We start from the raw sequence: 20,491 nt of genomic DNA, 5'->3' as shown, positions 1-20,491 counted from the left end.
TTTTTTTTGCAGTGTTTTTGGTTTATTTAATACATTAATACATCACATGCGTCTAACTAATGCATACATAATTCCACTATTATGAAATTACGTGTTGATTACTGTAATCAAAGTATCTGTTGCGTACTGCAATACTCATGAGGTGGGTATCACAATGAAACAGCCATTTAAAATGAAATAAATAAATACGATTGATACAAGAGGGTTACATTTCAGTGGCATTCACCATTAAATGAGAAAGTACGAAAAAAGATTGTCGAGATGCCCTGGATGCTTTCACTCAACTGAATAATGCATACGTCGACTTTACAAATGTCTTAAATAATTTCCCTTGTTTGAGGTATTGTATTCACGACTGTGATACCAAAGGCGTTGCATAGTTTTAAGAAACACATCAGTCCGGCCTGTTGACAGCATTGGGTTTAAGGTTGCAAAAGGCTATCTTTCCTTTCAAACGACTGGAGCCTCCCAACAACACCTATACTGGTGGCATTATAATGGAGGTCATGAGCATGAGTCTGCCGTTGCGTCTGGAGTAGTTTTAACTCAGAACAAGGGGTTTCCAGTAAAATACTGAAGCCGATCTCGGTTGAGTTTTTTCTCCTTCATTCGTCGATTCTGGAACCAAATCTTCACTTGCCGGTCTGTAAGGTTAAGCATTCTCGACAGTTGTAGGCGTTTCTCCTTGTTGATGTACACATTGAAAAAGAATTCTCGTTCAAGTTCTCGGATCTGGTACTTGGAATAGGGACATCTCTTTTTCCTGGACTTAGATGCACCTGTAAAGAGATGGAACGTTTTTAATAACACTCCTTGTGTTTCAAAAGTCTTTTTGAAAAAAAAAACAAAAAAAACAAAACAATTTGAGTGTATTTGGGTCGCTGTGTCTAAATATATTGGTCAACTTAAAACATTTAGCCTATAGGCTACGACAAATCTGCCCACACACACACACACACACATACACACACACACACACACACACACACACACACACACACACAGAGAATGCACATAGAGAGCCTGTCTAAACTTTAAATACATATAGTAGAAATGACTAGCTCATGAACACACACTCGCGCGCACACACACACACACACATACACACACAAATACACACACGCGCGCGCACGTACACACACTCTCTTTAACACACACGCACACACACTCACACTCACACACACACACACACACGCACACGCACACGCACGCGCACAAGAACAATACTATGATTCAACCAGCGACAGACTTTGAGTTCAAAATAAGTGACATTGTCCCGTGAAAAACGCACTTTCTAAAACAGAAATCCGCTCTTATCCAAAAACATGTCTATGCCAATGATCTACGTGTAGGCTAAATATAAATAAAAGCGTATTTTAGGCAAGCCGACTTCGGAAAGATTTAGTTGAACTCGACTGATTCGATTCATGCCACAAAGCATTTTCTATATATAGTATACATCGCTACCATTGCAGTCACCCACCTAAAGCGCTTTCCCATCGTAAATGTTTTTACAACAGCAAAGTAAATCTTATTGGGTATATAAAAACCTTTGCATGCTTATAAATCGGCACATAAAACCGGTCTGACAAAGTAGTGGACCAGCTCCATGCCCTATAATGCGTGTACCTACTTGAGCCGTTGTTCTTGTCATCCCCGCAGTTTGATATTGAAGATTCCTCCTCTGTGTTCTCGGTTAGGTCTTGTTTCGACTCCTCTGAGGTATCTGAAGACTGTTTATTACATGCGGCATCTCCGGGGACACTGGACTCTGTCTTTTGTTTGGAGTGTTCAGGGCTGGGCTTCTCAGAGTTAGCAGACTCAAAAAACTGGTCAAATCCTTGAGGAAGTACACCGTTCCTGCCGACATTCGTGAAGAAACTGCAGGACGAGTTGGTGCCGCTGTGGTGGCTGTACAACGAATCGTTTTTAAATAGCATTTCCGCTCTGTTTGATGACTGGATTAGATCTCGGTGCATTATCTCGTCCGACGAGTAGTAGGAAGCATAATTGCCCCTGTAATGCCATTTGCTCGGGTGATCCAGTCCATAGTCCCTGAAAGACACTTCTCGAACAGGTTGGACTTGAGCTATGTTGGAAGAATAAGGAAAATTAACTTGACACGACGTAGTCTGCGGTAAAAACGACGAGACCGACGAAAAATCGGGCGCTGATACATAATACGTGCAACTCGGCAAATACATATTTGACGCGCAGCTGCTGCGATCATCGTACTCCGTCATATCTCCCTTTTGCGGTAGAGAAAAGGAATAGGCAGCTTGAGTGAGTTAAACTTTGTCCATCTATTGCACCATAGGCGTGTGGACAGGACCCGTGAGGGAGAAAAAATCGGAAACGTAGGCTGACGTGCAATTCATCTTGATCGATTCTTGAGGTAATTGTGTCATGTGATCCGGTAAAGAAATTACCATATATCAATATCAGTCATTAAGAACTGTCTTAAGCAACTCATAGGTGAACGCACACAGCAGGTCATTGGTTACCAGCATTTTGCTGAAACCCCCCTGTTAATCTTTGGCTTCTCCCGTATGAATAATAGGGCGTTGGTAAACAATCACTGCATATCCCGTCCAAGGCATATGTCTACCTATATACGTTGCAGATTGAAGTAACAGTTGTGTAACAGTGTCGATACTATTCATGCAGTACATTTGTCTGAATATTTCGTATTTTAAACAAGCATGCCACTAAATTTTAAACAAACTATTTTTCCTGCCAGAAATGCCTTTGACTACAGAGAAGCGTTGTAGATCATACCCTCGCCTTCTTTTTCACCATTATTATTCGCAATTTTAAGTTGCATGTAATATAGGCTACTGTTTTCAATTGCACAAGAAAAGCCCATACAGTGCTTTCGAAAACGCTAAGGCATTCCACGAGCTGTATTCCTGACACATTTGCCAAATTTACAAGTGTATTTCAATGTTTCTTTGGTATCAGGGCGCCATAACGCATGAAAGAAAGACCCGAGAAAAAGGATTCAACAAAATAAACTGAGGAAGAATAAAGTAGCCAAGGGGAAGTCGGGCGAGTCAGAACCTCTCTCAAGAATTTAAAGACTTTTTGGATTGGATGAAACATCAGGAGAAAGTACTTGTATGCTACATATTGAAATGTGGGACTTTATGTGCATATTAGGGTTTCAGCTGAGGAATTCTACACACACACACACACACACACACACACACACACTCTCTCTCTCTCTCTCTCTCTCTCTCTCTCTCACACACACATACACACACACACACTTCATGCAAAGAACTGAAGCAAAATAATATATTTTCTACTTTACCCATGTGTGCTACTGTAGTCCACGTTTGTTTTGTTCAAATCCAAAGACAAATATTCAAGCTTTATCCCAGGAATAAGAGGTCAATTAAAATGTTGAAGGCCGGCACTGATGGAGACCTTTAGAGATTCACACTGCCAAGTCCAAAACAACTCTTCTGGCTTTGAACGTCTGCCGTCTGAGACGATGCGCACCCAGCAATCACCAATACCCGTCAGCAGTCAAATCATTTTATTGCACAGACAAAAGGATGCGTTCTAGTTTAAGTGTATCCAAGACACTTTACCATGAAACGCGCACAGAGTCACATTGTCACCATTGCATTATCCAGCGGAATCTTACTATTCTGTTCTGATGATGAATATATTTGTAGGCCTACATGTAAACTGCATTTGTATGCATTCAATGCCAAGCGCAACGCGCGTAATACGTGTTTATCAGTAAATATAAGGTTGGCTAAATTGATTTGTTTAGCCTACATTTGGGATCGATGTAGACATTTGAATCCACATTTGCACCTGTAAGTATTTATTTCATTTTCTGTCTTTACATGTGTGTCTGGGACTTTTTAAACAGCAGACTAAAATAATGTATGAATTAATTTACTGGCATGATGTTTCAAAACCCACAAAGGGAACGTTTAAATTAAAAGCAAAGTTTAAATTCAGTTAGTGTTATTTCAGTGGCAGCTAATGTCATTTATTGTGATAATACCACTTCACACTTGGTTTTAAAATATTGTTGCAATTAGTTGCCTAGCCTACGTATAGACGCATTGTAAACACCGTTTCTTTTGTCAGTGGAAACAGTGAGGCCTTCTCTAATTGTCTGCGGTTTAACCATGTAAGGTGAAACACACTGTAGTTTGTAATAAAGCTACCCATATCTTATATTTTAAAGTTTTAGAATTTAACTGGACTCAAGTTAAAGTGTATGAGCTTAATCTAAATGCAAAATTAGACACTAACTTGACCTTAACTTTGTTTTGGCGCCCCCAGTATCTGGAGCGCATGAACAGGCAGTGTCTGGCGGTGTTTTCTTAAAGGAGCTTGAAAGATGGAAAAACAACCTCATCCCCCATTTGGCGATCCACAGGCTTTTCGACTGGTCAGATCTGAAAAGGGCGTCTCGGGAACAGTTTTAGAATTATTCCATGGATGCACCGTTTTTAGAGTTGAAAAAATGTTTCCAATGGTAATGTTAACTTGATTAATGTATTCGTTATCCCAAAAGCAAGGAAGTAGGTCGTCATAGTTTAACAAAAAAAACATTTTGTGTGATTTCCAAATAAAGCGGCATACTTGTAGGCAAATAGTTGTTACACATGCAAAATATTGGAGTGTAACGATTACCCATCCATGTCAACGAAATGGGCACATGGCTTAGCCTGTAAGAACATATTTGTTTGATGGAACACTTGTTTTTTAGTTTTGTTTTTGTTTTTATTTGAAAACTAATTTGAATAGGACAACAAATGTCCTGCTTGTTGTTGAAACACATGGAGTGAATGCATACGTTTCTGGCCAAACGTTTTGCTCGCTGTCATCATTTGCTGAATTTGAAGACATGTAGTAGGCCTACGTGTGGTCGAAACATGCTGGCTCTTTTTTTGCCCCCAACAATAAAGGCTTTTTAAAAGTATAAGTTCTCGTCTTCAGCCTCCTTAGAGTGCCTGGGTTGCTTTTTTCGAATCTGAGAATTATTTTTTACCCTTTTTTCACAGTAGATGCATGTTTTCCACGGAGCTACCGGTTTTAAAACGTTTAGGGCTAGGCTACTGTTTATGTTGCATGGACAAACGTACTGTAGAGGGTAAACCATACAAAACAATTATTAGCTTTCACACCAGCGCTACTTTACATTACAATGTTTAGGTTGCAAGACTCTTTACAAGCAGGTTAAGCTCTTTACTATTGGCTACACTAATATTCGTGCCCCCCACCATTGTTTAATACAGTGATGGAAGATGGCATGGCATGCTATATTTTAGTTACTGTCAACAAAATGTTTCCTAGGTTTTCTTTTTAATTGCACATGTACCCATTCTTTGCTGTGATAAAATAGTGTTACACGAGTAACGGGTGTGTAAAATATGGAAAGGCGATACAACCATGCAAATACGTCGAAGGTATCTTGGGTATCTTGTCGTGAATCCGATATGGCCTATATGATGGTTCGAGAAACGCAAACCATTCAAAAGAAGTCGGTGTCGGGAAGTTATTTAAGTTCAAACAGACACGCAATTTCTCATTTACAAAAATCTGAAATCTGCATTCCGTTCTCAGCCTGACAAATGTTTGATTTCACTTGACCAACGAACTTGAGCTTGGACGCGCGTTACGCACAACAGCCCCAGTTGGACTTAAACGATTAAACAAAGACAAAAACCACGACAAAACCACAACATCAACCACACACAGGCACAACATCAACCACACACAGGCTACTAAAGTCAATTCTTTAATACAGAATTTAATTCTTCAATTACATTCATACATACCAGATAATGGATTATTCAGCTACTTTCCACACTTTTGACTAAATGCCCTAGGGTAAAATCCATATTTTCAGTGTTTGCATCTTAATTTTCTTCAGGTGTTAACATTTCATTTTCACCAGCAGGCTGTGTGTAAATATAAATGAACAAATCTAATAATTAAATAGCCTACCTATGGCAATTAAATAGCACGCTGTGCCAGAGCACGTTTTGTATTTCTGAATGACAAAACATGAATTATTTTGAATGCAAGGTAAAGGAACATTTCTTAATATGTAGTAGACCGTCCAAATGCCATATGGCGACATGTATGTCCAGTGGTTTGAACAATCTCTTCCAAAACGTTTTAAATGACCAAAGCAGATACAAAGTTACATAAGATTGGACGGATTGATCGAGTTTTCATAAATGTTCTTCTCTTTACCTCCCGTAACTTAAACGTCGTGTACTCTTCCCAAACTCTGAATGCTCACAGAATATACCCTGGTGTTGAAAAATAAAGCCGAACATTTTACTAAAAGTCGCCGAAAATATAGCCAATAATTTGATGAGAACATACTGGATTGCACACTAAGACCATTAGTACTCCCTGACATAACAGATCAGAGGTTTCTTTACGTTTACAGAGTTTGAAAAACAGCTATTCTGGAAAATAAATATAAATTGTCAGTATCATACATTAATTAAATAATCTCAGAATGTTGGCTTCCATGCATGGTTGAAGTCTGATCCTCTTGCCCGTGACCTTTGCGTCAGTCGGGTCTACCTACAGGCCATCCCGCTACCATCAGTATATTGCAAAGATATGGTCACGCATCAAAAGTCTCTTCTTTTTCATTCTACGATTTTGGAACCAGATTTTAACTTGTTGATCACTCAAATCCAACCTATTCGAGAGTTCCTTTCGTTTCTGTCGGTTAATGAATTCATGTAACAAAAATTCACTCTCAAGTTCAGCCAGCTGTGGTTTTGTATAGGGTTTCCTCTTTTTCCTCTGCCTCACTTGTGATGGACACCAAGGCACACCTGGAAAATTAACAGGCAACTATTAGTTACTAGTGACTGCATATTTCTTTTTTGTTGTTGTTGACAAATGCACGACTTCAGCTAAGGTTCACATGTGTGTATAAACATAGCATTAATCTATATGTTTTATCATTGCGTGTGAGCATCACTTATATAACCTAGTTATATTCCTTTATAAATCTGGGAGTGGAGAAGTTAATTAAACAATTGCATACCATCAGAAAATGATGCTCTAGCTGCTGTGTTACTTGAGGATGGTTGCAATTGGACAAGTGAGTTGACGGATTGCTTCACACCATCGCTAGCTACTTGCACACTTGTCAGTTCGGTGTGTGCAGCAGAGTTCTGTGACCGTCTGTCCAAGTTAGACAACTCGTACTTGCTAGAACTAACAGTGTGTGCCAATCCATGGTCACCCACGAACGATGCGTCTTCTCTATCTGCTTCCCCGCTTTTTGGATGCGCATTCTGAAAATGATACCTAATAATGTCCTCTGACGATCCTTTAGTGTAGTTTGGGTTTGCATTTTGAGGCACTGAGTCTGTCAGAAACGGCTGAGAATAGCCAGTGAAGGCGCGGCTCTGTGGTGGGGCCGTGCACGAATTTGGGGAAGTCCACGGGAACGAGCACACATCTCCTCTGCTGTAGGAAATCTGAGGAAGTCCGGAAAGATGGGCTCCATTGCTCCGTAAATTTGGGAAATATAATGATTCCGAAGAAGGAAAATTCAGCAAAGGACCAACATAGCCAGAACTGAGAAGATTGCGTTCGCACATCTCCGAGGAGTTGGTTAAAAAGCTTCTTACAAGACCTTATAGTTACACTTTGAGAATAAAAGCAGAGTAATTGTTGATTTGGCCACACAACATCACGTGATATGCTAAGTATGTTGTTCAGCTCCGCCCACTGCATTGCCACAAACTACTGACCAACTGATTCAAAGTCCAACATAAACCCACCATACTTGTATATGTAAAATATATTGTGCAAAGGTTGAATTGAATTCAGAAAAAAATAATACATGGTAATGCTTTACACAGTGTGCCATTGGTATGAAGAAAACATTTTGGCCTCTAGATAAAGAGCAGGCAAATAGAAGGCCTAATTTAGAAAAAGAACAGCAAGATCCCTTTTTTAAAAAAAACCCAGAAAAGAAAAAATAACCAACACAATATTGATGATAGGCTAGACGACGTAAAAATTAAGAGGGACAAAATCATATGACCCACACACATCTGGCTATTTCGCTGTTGCCACTGTTATATTGTTCAGTCTCTCTGCAGACACACGGAATAGAAAGCCAAAGAAAACAAATAAAGTAGGCTACAGCTCAAGATAGAAACCAGGTATGGTTAAGGAAGCCCAATTATGACATTCTGCAGAAATGCCCATCAAACTCATTGGTCTATGAACATCATATGCGGCTCAAGCAAATAGGCTAATGTAGGCTTTTCCATTGTATTTAAAACAGCATTTTTCCTATGCTCAAATTTGCTGATAAAAGACTTCTACCACACTGAAGAAAACATTCAGAGGCCCACACACAGACAATATGAGCTGCACATTTCTGCAATTTTAAGAGGCTAAGCTAAAGAATAAAGTATAGGAATGGAGGTTATTAATTTCGGTTCCATGTTCAATTGAAGTTTATGTTCTTCCCAACCTTGTTAGAGTACAAAAAAATAGGTTTCAACAGACCCCATATTTTTATGACGCCTTACAACTGAACTGATAACTGAGCGCCGTTTAAGGCTTACCAAAGGTAACGTTTATGAATTACAAAACATTACACACATTTGCTGACTTTAGCCTATTCTGTAAAACGGATCTCCATGAACCCACTGAACAAATGAAACGATTCCACAAAAAAATGTAAATCTAAGAACATTTCAATTTATAAATGTTTGAAGACAATTAGCAATAACACAGCTTCTGTTAAAACATTGAGAAAATCGTCTTTATGTGGTATTTTGCCAAAGCTTTCAGGCAAAACCCCCTTTATTTTAACCATACCCAATATTTCAACCCGTCTTTGCACGCGCCATATGAACCTATAGGTAGGCCGTATTGGCCTCTTACCTTCTGTATGCTTTTCCAAAGATCCTTGGGAAAGATAACAAGAGTTCCCTTTGCAAGCGTTGGTAAAATGACAACTGTTAACCCGCGTCTCCGGAAAAAAACAGGCGACAGATCGCTCTGTGCGTTTTTATGAGTCTAGTAAATTCAGGAAAACCACCAAGGTGAGATTCTTTTGTCTGACTCATGGCATGCACAAACAAAAGGGTTAAATTGCCCTTTCTATAGGCTATGGTTGTCTAAAAATATACAGTGTTTTAAACTGACATAAGGTTTAGTTCAAGGTCAAAGTCTAGAAAAGTCTGGAAAACCGTGGATTTAAATCCAAGTGGGTAAACAGAACCGGGGATGAATTCCGCGGCGGGAATAAATAGATAATGCCTAAAAGCAACCACAGTGAAATGTATTTTCCGTAAAGCTGAATCCCTCCAGTAAGAAAACATTTGAAACACTACTGTCTTGGCCTTTGTAAGTTTTAAAGGCTCAATTTATACAAGGGCTATTGTACACCCTTGATCAGTATTAGAAACGGCATGGACCATGAGTAGAATAATCCCTTCAAAAAATAGGATAATTAGTTCATTCAAACGGATTTTTTTCCCGATTACAATGTTACTTATTTGAGTATTTGCTGAGAATAGGGAATGCTTCTCCATCAGTCCGAGTCAATGCAATTGTCAATTTGATCCAGCAGGTGGCGAAAGAGGCCTATGAATGGAGAGAGTCTGATTATTCATGAGCGGCATTCCAGTCAAGTTCGGAGACCATGAAAATATGTCAAGGTCAATGGTAAGGAGAAGGCTAAATTCGGCAACTCTTTAAAGTTATTCCATTTGCATGCCTAATATTCATTTGCATTTGGGGAAATCTTGTTTGTTGATGACCGGCCTTAATTCACCCCTTACCTTAACTATGGACACGTCGTGTTAACCAGTAGGCTATACTAGATTAAAATAACGTGATTTGCTTGTACACCTATAGGACAACATAGCCTTTTATTTACATAAAATGGCATAAGCCTATCATTATTAAAGTGAAAGTGGTGCATTAAAGGGGATTTATTTGACAGAAGCCTTCGTAAAATATAAATTGAGATTTCTGGCCACAATGGCTACTTGAATGGTTATTTCAGTCGTTACTGTTTAAAGTGTAAATGTGGACAATACAAATGCTCATGCCTGGGAGTCAATATTGTCTTCATAGGTCAATTTACTATTCAACTGACTGTATGTCTTACGCCATCACCCGCATCGTCATGTTGAAATTAAAATAATTGAAAACTAGTGATTGTGTCAAACTAATTTTTTCTTTAATTCACACGTGGAGATCATATCTATTTGGCGAAATCTCAATGTTTACATTTTGGAAACCACAGGAATAGAGTGGATAGGTAGCCTAACAGAACAAAACAAACCAGATATTGTTGGCAATAGGCCTACAACTTAAATAATGTGGTTTATATGCATGTTACAGGAAGACTGACAGTTGTAACTATTTCTTCACAAATAAGCAGGCAAGAAAACCTCAAAAACCTGTACACTTATAAGGAATTAGACCAGTGTGATATAGTGCGTCTGAAAATGTGGTTTACTGCAACATGCGCGCATATTCTTTTAGTTTACTCCCTGAGATCACCCTGCATTTACCATGGAGGACTTGATGAGGATTTCATGAAAAAGGTGCAAAGTCTTTTGCTGTTTTTGACACGATTTTCTTGTCTTTGACTCGTCGATTCTGAAACCATATCGTCACTTGTCTTTCTGTTAAATTGGTGCAGGAGGCTATTCGTCGTCTTTTCTCTTTAGTGATAAATTTGTTGATTGTGTACTCTCGTTCAAGTTCTCTGAGCTGAAGCTTGGAGTACGGCACCCTTTTCTTCCTCCCACGCCGGTAAAAGGTGCTGACGTCTGGCCGGTTTAGTGCTGTATCCTCTATAAGGAAAATAAGAGGACAAGTGTGATGTGAGAGTTTATTACTTTGCTTAAGGGCAAAGTACTTTGTTTCTACGACTCTGTGGGCTACACCCTAGCCAGACAAAAAACATATTAATACTAAATATGTGGGTTAATGAGCTACATCGAGGAACTGACAGTCATGGACTATGAAAAGCAGACAATTTTACAAATAAAACGTATTTACAGTTTACACAGTATATTAGTCAAATAATAATCTCGAGAATGTTTGTATAACTTGGAGACACTTTGAGCAGTATACTTTGGACATATAGGCCTATGTCCTGTTATATTCTGCCCAACATTTTAGCCTAGGCTACTTGAGCCATTCATCTGCATGGAATGTAGTTCAAAATATGCTCTTACATTTGGTTGTTATATTCAATTTTAGCGGACCAAAAAAAAAACCGAGTTCATACCTGCAAGAGAAGATTTCCAAATGTGCGTGCTTTGGTTCTGCTCTTTTGCGCAGTAAAGTTGGCCACCCCAACTACTTGACCAGTTCCAAGGCTGATAGTTTTCCATGGGAAGGGCAGTCCCATGTCGCGGATCACCAGTACTACTTCGAGGCACAACAGGTACATCAATGTATCCTGGAATCCGTGGATAGTGAGTTTGAAAGCCCTGATAAACCCCAAAATCTTTCGCCCTCCCTGGAAGTTCACTGCAGTGCACGTTAGTGGTGTAGCCTGTCATGTCCACCGATTTGTCTGAATGTCCACCGAGAGATGCATTAGCGGTTTGTTTCAACACGCTGTGTTGGAAACAGGAATTGTGCGGTATTTTGCAACTGTAACAACTGTTGCCGAATTGACAGCCGAAGGTGACAGACGTATTTGAGGCGGCTGTGGTAGGCAAAGACCCATACGTCTTGAAAGAGTCATGAGTGAATGAGTTTGTTCTGTCCGCGACCGAATAGACCGTCGCTCCTGTTGCAGTTCGGCTGGTGTGTGCTCCGAATGCAGATGGATAAAAACTTCTGTTGTGCATCGGCGGTATATCCCCTCCCAAACCTTCCATTTCTTACGGAATACTCCACGTTTCTTACCGTAAAACCTCTCATCGGCCCTTAGTTGATATTATAGTCCGATCTGGTCTCAAACGCGTAGGCTACTTCACGGGTCATATGGCCAAGCCTTAGCCGATGACAGATAACCTTTTATATTTTCTCCAAACTAATTACACAACTGCTACAACAAGACAAATGGTTGGCCAGTTGTGCTCACGTGACATGCAAATAATACAGACGCATGAACACACTCTGCTTCGGCTTGTAGCGATTTGTGTTGAAGCGAAGTTAAGTTATGTTAAGACTATTGAATTCTTCTTTAACTATTACCTTCGGCCCAACCTGAACAGATTTCTAAATTTGGAACGCTTCTTCGATCTTAATCTGAACTCTAGTCAATGTGATATAAATCAATGCCACCAATAAACCATGTTGATTTTAAGCTCATTAAAAAATGATTGCTGTAATATCAGCTGCCAACCTGTATGAGTGCTGACCTGATCAAGTAATAAAGGCGCTTTCAAACTTTTTAATTTAGATTATACAATTCTAACCCAATGTATATTTAAACTACCACGACTATTCACCAGTACTTTTCACTCAGAGTTCATTCTGTAAGATAAATCAGCATCTGAAAAGGCCTTTAGATCCATGACTGAACTTTCATGGTCTGACACCAAATTATTCAAGAAGACATTTTGAACAATTTAGAACACTCTAAAGTTAAAAATGTGCTAATTTTAAGTGGTCCGCTATTTTCTACTTGATCGTATTGATTGTTTGTTCAAATATGCCAAGGCTCTCCAACACAACTGTAAACAACATAATTAGTACGTTTTACACTTAAAAAATATTGAACAATATTATGCTGTTGCGTAGGCTATTACCGTAGTCCAAAACAACTGTAAAACACATGATTAGTAAGTAAGTTAGTAGGCTAAGTGTTAGGCTACTTATTTGTAAGTTAGTATTGGACAATATAATGCTGTTTCTTATTAGTCATTACTATCTTGTTGTATAGCCAGTTTTGGCGGAACAAAAACAATTAAACACGTCTATACCTTAGCCGACCTAGGAAAGTGTCAGTCAGGATAGGTGTTATTTAATGTCAACGAAATGGGTCTTGGAGCATAAATAGCCTAGGCCTACTCAACTTTCATTTTCCCGCTTACATTTCTACAAATATTATTTAGCCTAGTTTTATGTGGCCTATCTAACAGCTCAGCCTTCAAGGAAACAACAAAATCGAAGAATTGCGTCAGCGTGCCATGTTTGTGGCATAATAAGGGGCGTCAACCACCATACTAGACAGGCATGTATTACAGCTCGATATGCAAGACCCATCTTCGTTATTTTGAGTTTTCGGGACATACACACTGTAGTGTTCACAACGTCGATGTAGCCTACTTAACATCCTCACCAACTTGAGTAGGCCTAGGTCTAGCCAGCGGTGTTTGGGGAACCCATTTTGACCTTGAACATGAACACCAGACAAAGGTGGAGCTCGAAAGAAAGGCCATGTTTTTGTTGTTGTTTTTTTAAAAACGTTGAACACGTCTGCTATAATGGTCATTACACCTAATGACGAATCCGAAAAAAATGACAGTTTATAGGCCCATTTAAGTTTAGTCGCAGCATCCACGTCTCATACAGTTCAACTCTCCATAGAAGGGTGTAGTTGAATGACGCTCCATAGGCTATAGGCTACTTGCAGGCCACAAGACATGCCTTGAAAGGAATAGTTAACTAGAAACTCTAGGTTAGGTTTAACTCGACGAATTTTGTTGGCAAAATGTTGCCTATTCTAAACGGGTTCGAAGACAACCAGGCATTTACTTTATAAAACTAGAACATGCGAATGAAGAGTCAGCAACTTGTGTCTGCGCAATGCAGTTTTGCATTAATATTGGACGCAAATGGGTAAGTGGAGTAAAAATTAAAAAAAAAAAAGAAAAAACATAACCTACAACGTTCTGTCGGAGTAGAATTTGGGGGTCTCCATTAAACTCTCAAGATTAACACTGCAATACTGATTTCTATCTAGACAAACTGCAATGATATGGGGTTATCGCTAGATGGCTCTATTAGTTTATATACAGAAAATCCATAAAGGGATGTGCCGTAGGATCCAAAAATACCCCCCCCCCCCCACACACACACACCCACCCCGACCACGACTTGGCCAGGGAGCGCAACATCTGTGTAGTTAAACGACTTCCTAAAGAGACTCATTTGAAGAGTCGGAAACGAAACCAGACAACTGTTTTAAAGAAAAGGTGGTAACCTGCTGTTTTCTCCTGCTCCGCAAGTCACACCAACATTTTTTGTGAATTGTTGACAGAACCCAACCTGCAGTGAAGGGGAGACAGTGGAATAGTCCCTTTAACTAATCCCTGGGCCTTTTAGAGGGATATCGCTGGTGTGGGCCACAGTCACAGTGAGGAGTTTGGTTTTCGTTTTTTTCCAGACACTACACAATAGGCCAACTAGCCTACTAACAAATAATACATTTGAACTCCTGGCGTTGTTTTATATGGTGGATGGGGGAGGTTTCTCGAAAGCATCGTTTGCTGACTAACTTCCCAAATCACATAGTCAAACGGGTGGTGTTTCTTAAAACTATAGCTTCAACGATAAATTGCAAATATTATCATAAAGGTGGTTGGAACTGCCTTATGCTAATTTCCTCACTGTGGCTTGGTCCATAAATGAGACCAAAGGTTATATCATACCCGCAACAACCCAAGTTTGTTTAGACCTGTACAAGGTGAGCTGTGCAATTTAAAAGATAATCCACATTCAATGAGCTACTTAAAGCTTGCCTCATAGGTTTTTTTTCTTTCTTGAATTTAATACAAGCTGGTCGCCCAATGTCATACAAACAAAGAGATGCAAGTAAGACAAATCAGAATACAGCAAAGGATTATGTCATCCAATCACACGCATCTCAAGTGTGGAATAGTGTCACACATGGAGGTAGCCTACATGCTATGATATATAGGCTACTGTAATCAATGTAAACAATTACAACTAGAAACAGCTGAAATGGTTAACCTCCATGATGTAAGAATTTGTAAAATGTTTAAAGACGCTAGTGAGTTTGACTGATTTTAAGGTTAATGTGAGATGGACATGAAAATGAAAGCCATGTGCAGTCAAAATAGCTACACGTTTGTGGCCTTGAATAATATATGGATTATATAATTGCAAATTGTGGCACAACTTGAAACTCTTATGACCCATTACAACAATGACGCATAATGCGACACTTAGGTTCATGTTATGGTGCAGTGGACACTCACCTATATTGGAAACTGCCTCAAGTTCGCTTATGAATCATCTCCAAAATAAACTGGCCTATACCAATTAAAAGGGATATTGAGCTATTGAGTCGGTTATCAGTTGTGGATCTCTTCCAACATTGCTGGTGGATGCAATGCAATGCAATTCAATCTAATCATGTTTGTAGGCTAGATCTAAATGGAGTAAGAATTAATGCTTGTATACATGGCAAGGCACCGAGCCTGACTGACAAGAAAGAAGCCCACAGCATACACAAAAAATGTCATCGACTATTATATCGGCTGGTATTGTATGGATATAGTTGATAAGAAAGCAATGTAACGATGACAGGTTTAAGACATCATTTTGCAACAGCGATTCCGAATGTTCGCTCACAGAGATTTGGGGGAAAACAACAATCATCCAACGCCAGGCCTTCCGACACAATTAACTAACCCTATAAGCAACCACACGTTTGGGAGATGCATAAACTGTTGTACTGCTAAAGAAAAGCTGTTGGGGGCGACAGAGGACAGGAATGCTTCTTCCCTCTTGTGTCTGTTTGGCTCCCCTGCCGTACGCAGCAGGGACACATCTCGCATTCCCTGTTAACCTCGCCATTACGAGCTAGTCCCTCACCACATCCCGCTCTCGGTCACTGTAATCTCGATATTATGGCAGTTAATATCTGTACCGTGATTAATTTCACATTCGGAATAAGGAGGGTTTAATCGTCAAGAAATCACAAAACAATATACAGAATATATCCAACTCCACACGAACACCTATCAGCATTACAAGTGTATTTTTTCCCCCGAGCCCATTATAAAAGCCGTGTGGTGTAATTTATCATAATTATGATTCATGATGACACTTCTGCATTGTGACTGGAGGTAGACCTGATTCTATTACTTCAGCGTTTCCCCCCATTTTCATCAGAGTGCATGGCTGTGAAATCCAAAAATATATGACTGAAATGTTGCATTTATAATGGAGAATAACTACTCCTGAAATTAAGAAAGTTCCCAGGTAGCCTATTCACAACGTTTCGAATTTACTACGAAGGATCCACTCTTTAATAATAATATGGGCTTTTTATACTAATCACTACGTGCTATAGAAACGATGTAGTTTTATAAGAGGAACAATACACACAGTTAAGATAAAAAACATTCAATTTCTTATGCATTTCGTTCGTCTGTCGAATGAAATAAAGCAACACATCTTATTACAATTGCCTACATTACATTTAAGTCAATTGGAAAAGAAAACAAAAAATATTCCAGCCATTATAGCTATATTTGAAATTAAAAAAAACGAATGCATTCTCATCGCTGTTATTACAAGCTATAGGCTTTCATTTTCATTTAAGTTTTAACTATATAAAAGACTTCCTTTGTATTTGAATGGTTTACATGTAGCATAAAAGTGACTTCTCAGGATATTAACTAATGTATGATTCGAGACAGTCAGAGTTAAATTATCGACAGAGTGGAAAAAAGGAAGAAAAAAAAACAGGGAGGTGGCGACAACAGAAGGGAGGAACAATAGAGAATCAAAGCGTAATGATATTCCTAAATGAAGAGGGAAATGTTGCCGCGCTCATTTTATTAATCAGACTGTCAATTTCACCCCAGAGGCCAAACCCAGGAGCGATCTAAAGCAGCCTCTGATGAAGCGAGGGACAGAAGCTCCACTCTTCACTTCTCTTCTCCCTCTCCACCTGGATCTGCGCGTCTGACCACAGGCCGCCTCCATCATCAGCTGACAACCCGCGTGTATTTATTTGCTTATAAACCTGTTACAATAAATGATCATTCCAAGGGTTGCACGCGCACCTTCTCCACGAGCCTGCAAACCTCTTTTTTGATGAATGACATTTTGGACTGGATAGAGGATGCACGGGTCATTTTGAACAGTCATTCGTTGCACGCTTTGGCATTCTGTACTCTTTTTTTCGTCTCGCTCATAAAAAGGTGTTATATTATTTAGAGACAGTTGCAGAGCTGAATGCGGATTAGCCCCGCCACAACTCAACGGAGCACTAGACTTGGAACTTTTGCTTTTTTCTACGAATCTTCATGATGGAGAGGATAAGAAAAGAGATGATTCTGATGGAACGAGGGCTACACAGCCCTGTTGCCGGAAAGAGGCTCTCAAATCTGTCGGACTCGGCTGGTAACACGGTGCTAGAGGCCCTGGAAAATTCCCAGCACAGTGGTCGCCTGAGCCCGAGACTAACCTCCGCCTCACTGCACGGGAGTCTCGGGGATATCCCGACCAAAGGAAAATTCGAAATCGACAGTTTGTTCGCTCCACACCACAACGACAACACCTCATCAGCGGAGATCTCTTCCTCAGAAAACAGGAAGAAAATGAGCCTATATCCAGAAGTTTCTCCAGACTCCGATATTAACAGTGATGTTGAAGTAGGATGTCCATCGCATCGCTCCCCGAGCAGCCAACACAAGGAAAACAATAAAGGTAGCCTTTCTCGCATTTTCCTCGAGTACAGAAATGTATTACTGCCAACATTTGAGCAACTTAAAAATTGAATATTTGTAATAATAATATTAGCAGCTGCAGTGTGATTATACGAATAATATTTCTTCACATTTACCAAAAACGATTGCATTTCTTTTGAAATCTAAAGAGCAATTTGCAATGTACAATTCAGTCTGACCTTTATCTATTTATATGTATTTAATATATACTTAATATATTGCCTACATATAATATTTAAAATAAAGGTATTGTACAGCAACAATTACAAACTCAATTGTATGACATTTTCATACAATTTAAATGTCATGCATCCTGTAAAATATGGCAAAGCTGAAATAAACTGATGTATATACACACACAATTACTTAAATTAGTTCTTCTACTGTGCATCATTTTTAGGGTTTTCAGACAGTAATTCTGGGACCTCCAACACAAGTTCATCCTCTATGTCCAACATGAACGGCAACTCAATGGGCTCCAACAGTTCCAACTCGGACCAAGTAAGAAGGTACCGCACAGCATTTACAAGGGAACAGATCGGCAGACTGGAGAAGGAGTTTTACAGGGAAAATTATGTCTCAAGACCCAGAAGATGTGAATTGGCTGCAGCGTTGAATTTACCCGAAACTACAATTAAGGTAAGAACTGATGATGGTCTTGGCAAATATTTGATTCATAATTAAACATCCTTTTGTTTTGTTACATTAGCCATGTTATGCATATAGCCAATATTCTAACACACACACACACAGGCACACACACAAACACACCCCTTCCCCCCAACACACACACACACACACACACACACACACCGAGATAAGATGAAAAAGAGAAAACGAAAGGTGTTTTGATGCTTATAGTTTCAAGACTTGCTGCGGAGTTTTGTCGATCATATGCAGAATATTTGTTTTGCATTTCAGTCTATATTGCATTTTCGATAAGATGAACCATCTGCATGTCTGATACTTTGTAATTCCATTGTGTTACATGTTTTACAACTTAGTAATGTGAAACCATTTAAAAACTATTTCTACAGCAATGCCATAGCCTATAATCAAACTGTTTAGCAGGTTACAGGTCATAAATGAACCCAACCGTCTCTATGCAAACAACAACAACAAAACTTCTATGTGGACAGGTGGGCAGGTGTATTTTGAGTTCTCTAGTATTTCCCCTGAGCTGAGTGTTGGTTTTGTGTGCAGGTATGGTTCCAGAACAGGCGGATGAAAGATAAAAGGCAGCGACTGGCAATGTCCTGGCCACATCCAGCAGACCCCAGTTTCTACACCTATATGATGACGCACGCCGCAGCCACCGGAAGTCTGCCATACCCTTTCCATTCCCACATGCCTCTACACTACTATCCGCATGTTGGCGTCACAGCAGCAGCCGCGGCTGCCGCTGCCAGTGGGGCCGCCTCGTCACCTTTTGCTACCTCCATCCGGCCTCTCGATACTTTCCGTGCGCTCTCTCATCCGTACTCGCGGCCAGAGCTGCTGTGTAGCTTCCGGCACCCAGGACTGTACCAGTCACCTGCAGGCCTCAATAGCTCAGCGGCAGCATCAGCGGCGGCAGCAGCAGCAGCGGCGGCCGCGGCAGTCAGTGCGCCCTCGGCCGCCGGGCCCTGCTCATGTCTCAGTTGCCACAGCAGCCAAGCGGCCAGTGCCCTGGGCTCAAGAGGCCCCAGCTCTGACTTCACCTGCACTGCGGCCGGCCAGAGGTCCGAGAGCGGATTTCTGCCATACTCTGCTGCGGTGCTGAGCAAAACCTCAGTTCCATCGCCAGATCAGAGAGAAGAGAGCTCTCTTAATAGATAACTCGCCACTGGAGAAAGAAAAACCCAAGGAGAACACAACTCTGAACTCTACTTAATTTTGCTTTATGTCGTACGTTTTACTGGTTTTGCTTTTTATTTATTGAATTATTTATTTATTTTCTCGTAACCACTCAATTTGGGTCAGGGCAAAATCTTGTAAAATGGCGATAGAGGTCGGCAGCGCACAATTGACACAGATACAACCAGGAAACATATGGTGTTAATAAGTTTCATTACTGCTTTTAATTGTTTAGTCATTTATCCACTTGGTGGTCGTTTAGTTCTCAGTCTATAGGCCTATTGAAGGTTCAGGGAAAATGCTTCTTTTCATCCCTTATCATTTGAATAGACCATTTCTTTGTCAGCTATATAGCCCAGTGAAACTAGTGCATATGCCATTTAAGCAACATCAGAAATGTCACCTCAGAATAATGATCTTGTTCTAAATCTGGTGCAGCTCATGGGACTGCCCTGATCCACCAGGATAGCGCATACCATTTGCACTTCTTCCACAGTGTCAATTCTGCTGTTAATAATGTGAAGATTATGACGAAAATTGCCAATCATATACCTTGATGGACCTCCTTTGAATGTGAAATTGTATGAAAGTTCCCCGTCCTGAGACCCGCTGTCAAATACTAACAACCCGCTGTGGGAAGTCATTAGACGAGACAGATAAAAGACCTTGAACATAAAAACATTGTTCTCGGCACATAGATTGTACAGTATTAAATGTGATATTCGTTTCCTGGGTATAGGGAAAGGGACTCCTGCCGTGGAGTGCTATTTCCAGTTTTCGTTTTTGAAACTCGGATGTAGACTTTTGTCCTGCAATGTTCCGCTGATGCGAGCAACCTCATTAAATCAAAACCGATATTTCCATAATACTCCCAACAGAGCCCCCTCACTCAGCATTAATGGGATTATCTGAACAAGACCAAACTTCAGAAAAATTGCTCATGCATTTAGGTCTGCATACATGTATCTTTGTCAGGACTTCTCTCCGTTTCCTCGGTC

General features: G+C 40.1%; 4 protein-coding genes across 4 annotated transcripts; 1 reads left to right on the top strand and 3 right to left on the bottom strand.

Moving 5' to 3' along the window:
* Window positions 1–55: 55 nt before the first annotated feature.
* hoxd11a (homeobox D11a) lies at window positions 56–2,258 on the bottom strand. Its single transcript, XM_062533383.1, has 2 exons — window positions 1,634–2,258; window positions 56–779 (listed from the first exon to the last, which is right to left on the bottom strand). Exons 1-2 carry the CDS (start codon window positions 2,241–2,243, stop codon window positions 547–549), a joined length of 843 nt encoding a protein of 280 aa, XP_062389367.1. The 5' UTR covers window positions 2,244–2,258; the 3' UTR covers window positions 56–546.
* A 3,565-nt stretch (window positions 2,259–5,823) lies between these two features.
* On the bottom strand, window positions 5,824–7,610 carry hoxd12a (homeobox D12a). Its single transcript, XM_062533852.1, has 2 exons — window positions 7,049–7,610; window positions 5,824–6,833 (listed from the first exon to the last, which is right to left on the bottom strand). The coding sequence occupies exons 1-2, from the start codon at window positions 7,608–7,610 to the stop codon at window positions 6,595–6,597; spliced, it is 801 nt and encodes a 266-aa protein (XP_062389836.1). The 3' UTR covers window positions 5,824–6,594.
* Window positions 7,611–10,578: 2,968 nt separating this feature from the next.
* hoxd13a (homeobox D13a) lies at window positions 10,579–11,882 on the bottom strand. Its single transcript, XM_062533610.1, has 2 exons — window positions 11,282–11,882; window positions 10,579–10,841 (listed from the first exon to the last, which is right to left on the bottom strand). The coding sequence occupies exons 1-2, from the start codon at window positions 11,880–11,882 to the stop codon at window positions 10,579–10,581; spliced, it is 864 nt and encodes a 287-aa protein (XP_062389594.1).
* A 5,352-nt stretch (window positions 11,883–17,234) lies between these two features.
* Window positions 17,235–19,475, top strand: evx2 (even-skipped homeobox 2). The gene is made up of 3 exons (XM_062533851.1): window positions 17,235–17,637; window positions 18,058–18,296; window positions 18,861–19,475. The coding sequence occupies exons 1-3, from the start codon at window positions 17,235–17,237 to the stop codon at window positions 19,473–19,475; spliced, it is 1,257 nt and encodes a 418-aa protein (XP_062389835.1).
* Window positions 19,476–20,491: the final 1,016 nt, after the last annotated feature.

This window comes from Sardina pilchardus, chromosome 4 (assembly GCF_963854185.1).
Source record: "Sardina pilchardus chromosome 4, fSarPil1.1, whole genome shotgun sequence".
Classification (NCBI taxonomy): Eukaryota; Metazoa; Chordata; class Actinopteri; order Clupeiformes; family Clupeidae; genus Sardina; species Sardina pilchardus.
This window is presented reverse-complemented; position numbering and strand designations above follow the sequence as displayed.

Coding starts and splice junctions, on each gene's coding strand:
- hoxd11a (XM_062533383.1), bottom strand. CDS start 2,243: ATGACGGAGTACGATGATCGCAGCAGCTGCGCGTCAAATATGTATTTG. Junction 780..1,633: donor TGACAAGAACAACGGCTCAA/GTAGGTACACGC, acceptor ATCTCTTTACAG/GTGCATCTAAGTCCAGGAAA.
- hoxd12a (XM_062533852.1), bottom strand. CDS start 7,610: ATGTGCGAACGCAATCTTCTCAGTTCTGGCTATGTTGGTCCTTTGCTG. Junction 6,834..7,048: donor TAGAGCATCATTTTCTGATG/GTATGCAATTGT, acceptor TTAATTTTCCAG/GTGTGCCTTGGTGTCCATCA.
- hoxd13a (XM_062533610.1), bottom strand. CDS start 11,882: ATGGAAGGTTTGGGAGGGGATATACCGCCGATGCACAACAGAAGTTTT. Junction 10,842..11,281: donor TTGGAAATCTTCTCTTGCAG/GTATGAACTCGG, acceptor TTTTCCTTATAG/AGGATACAGCACTAAACCGG.
- evx2 (XM_062533851.1), top strand. CDS start 17,235: ATGATGGAGAGGATAAGAAAAGAGATGATTCTGATGGAACGAGGGCTA. Junction 17,638..18,057: donor ACACAAGGAAAACAATAAAG/GTAGCCTTTCTC, acceptor CATCATTTTTAG/GGTTTTCAGACAGTAATTCT. Junction 18,297..18,860: donor TACCCGAAACTACAATTAAG/GTAAGAACTGAT, acceptor TTTTGTGTGCAG/GTATGGTTCCAGAACAGGCG.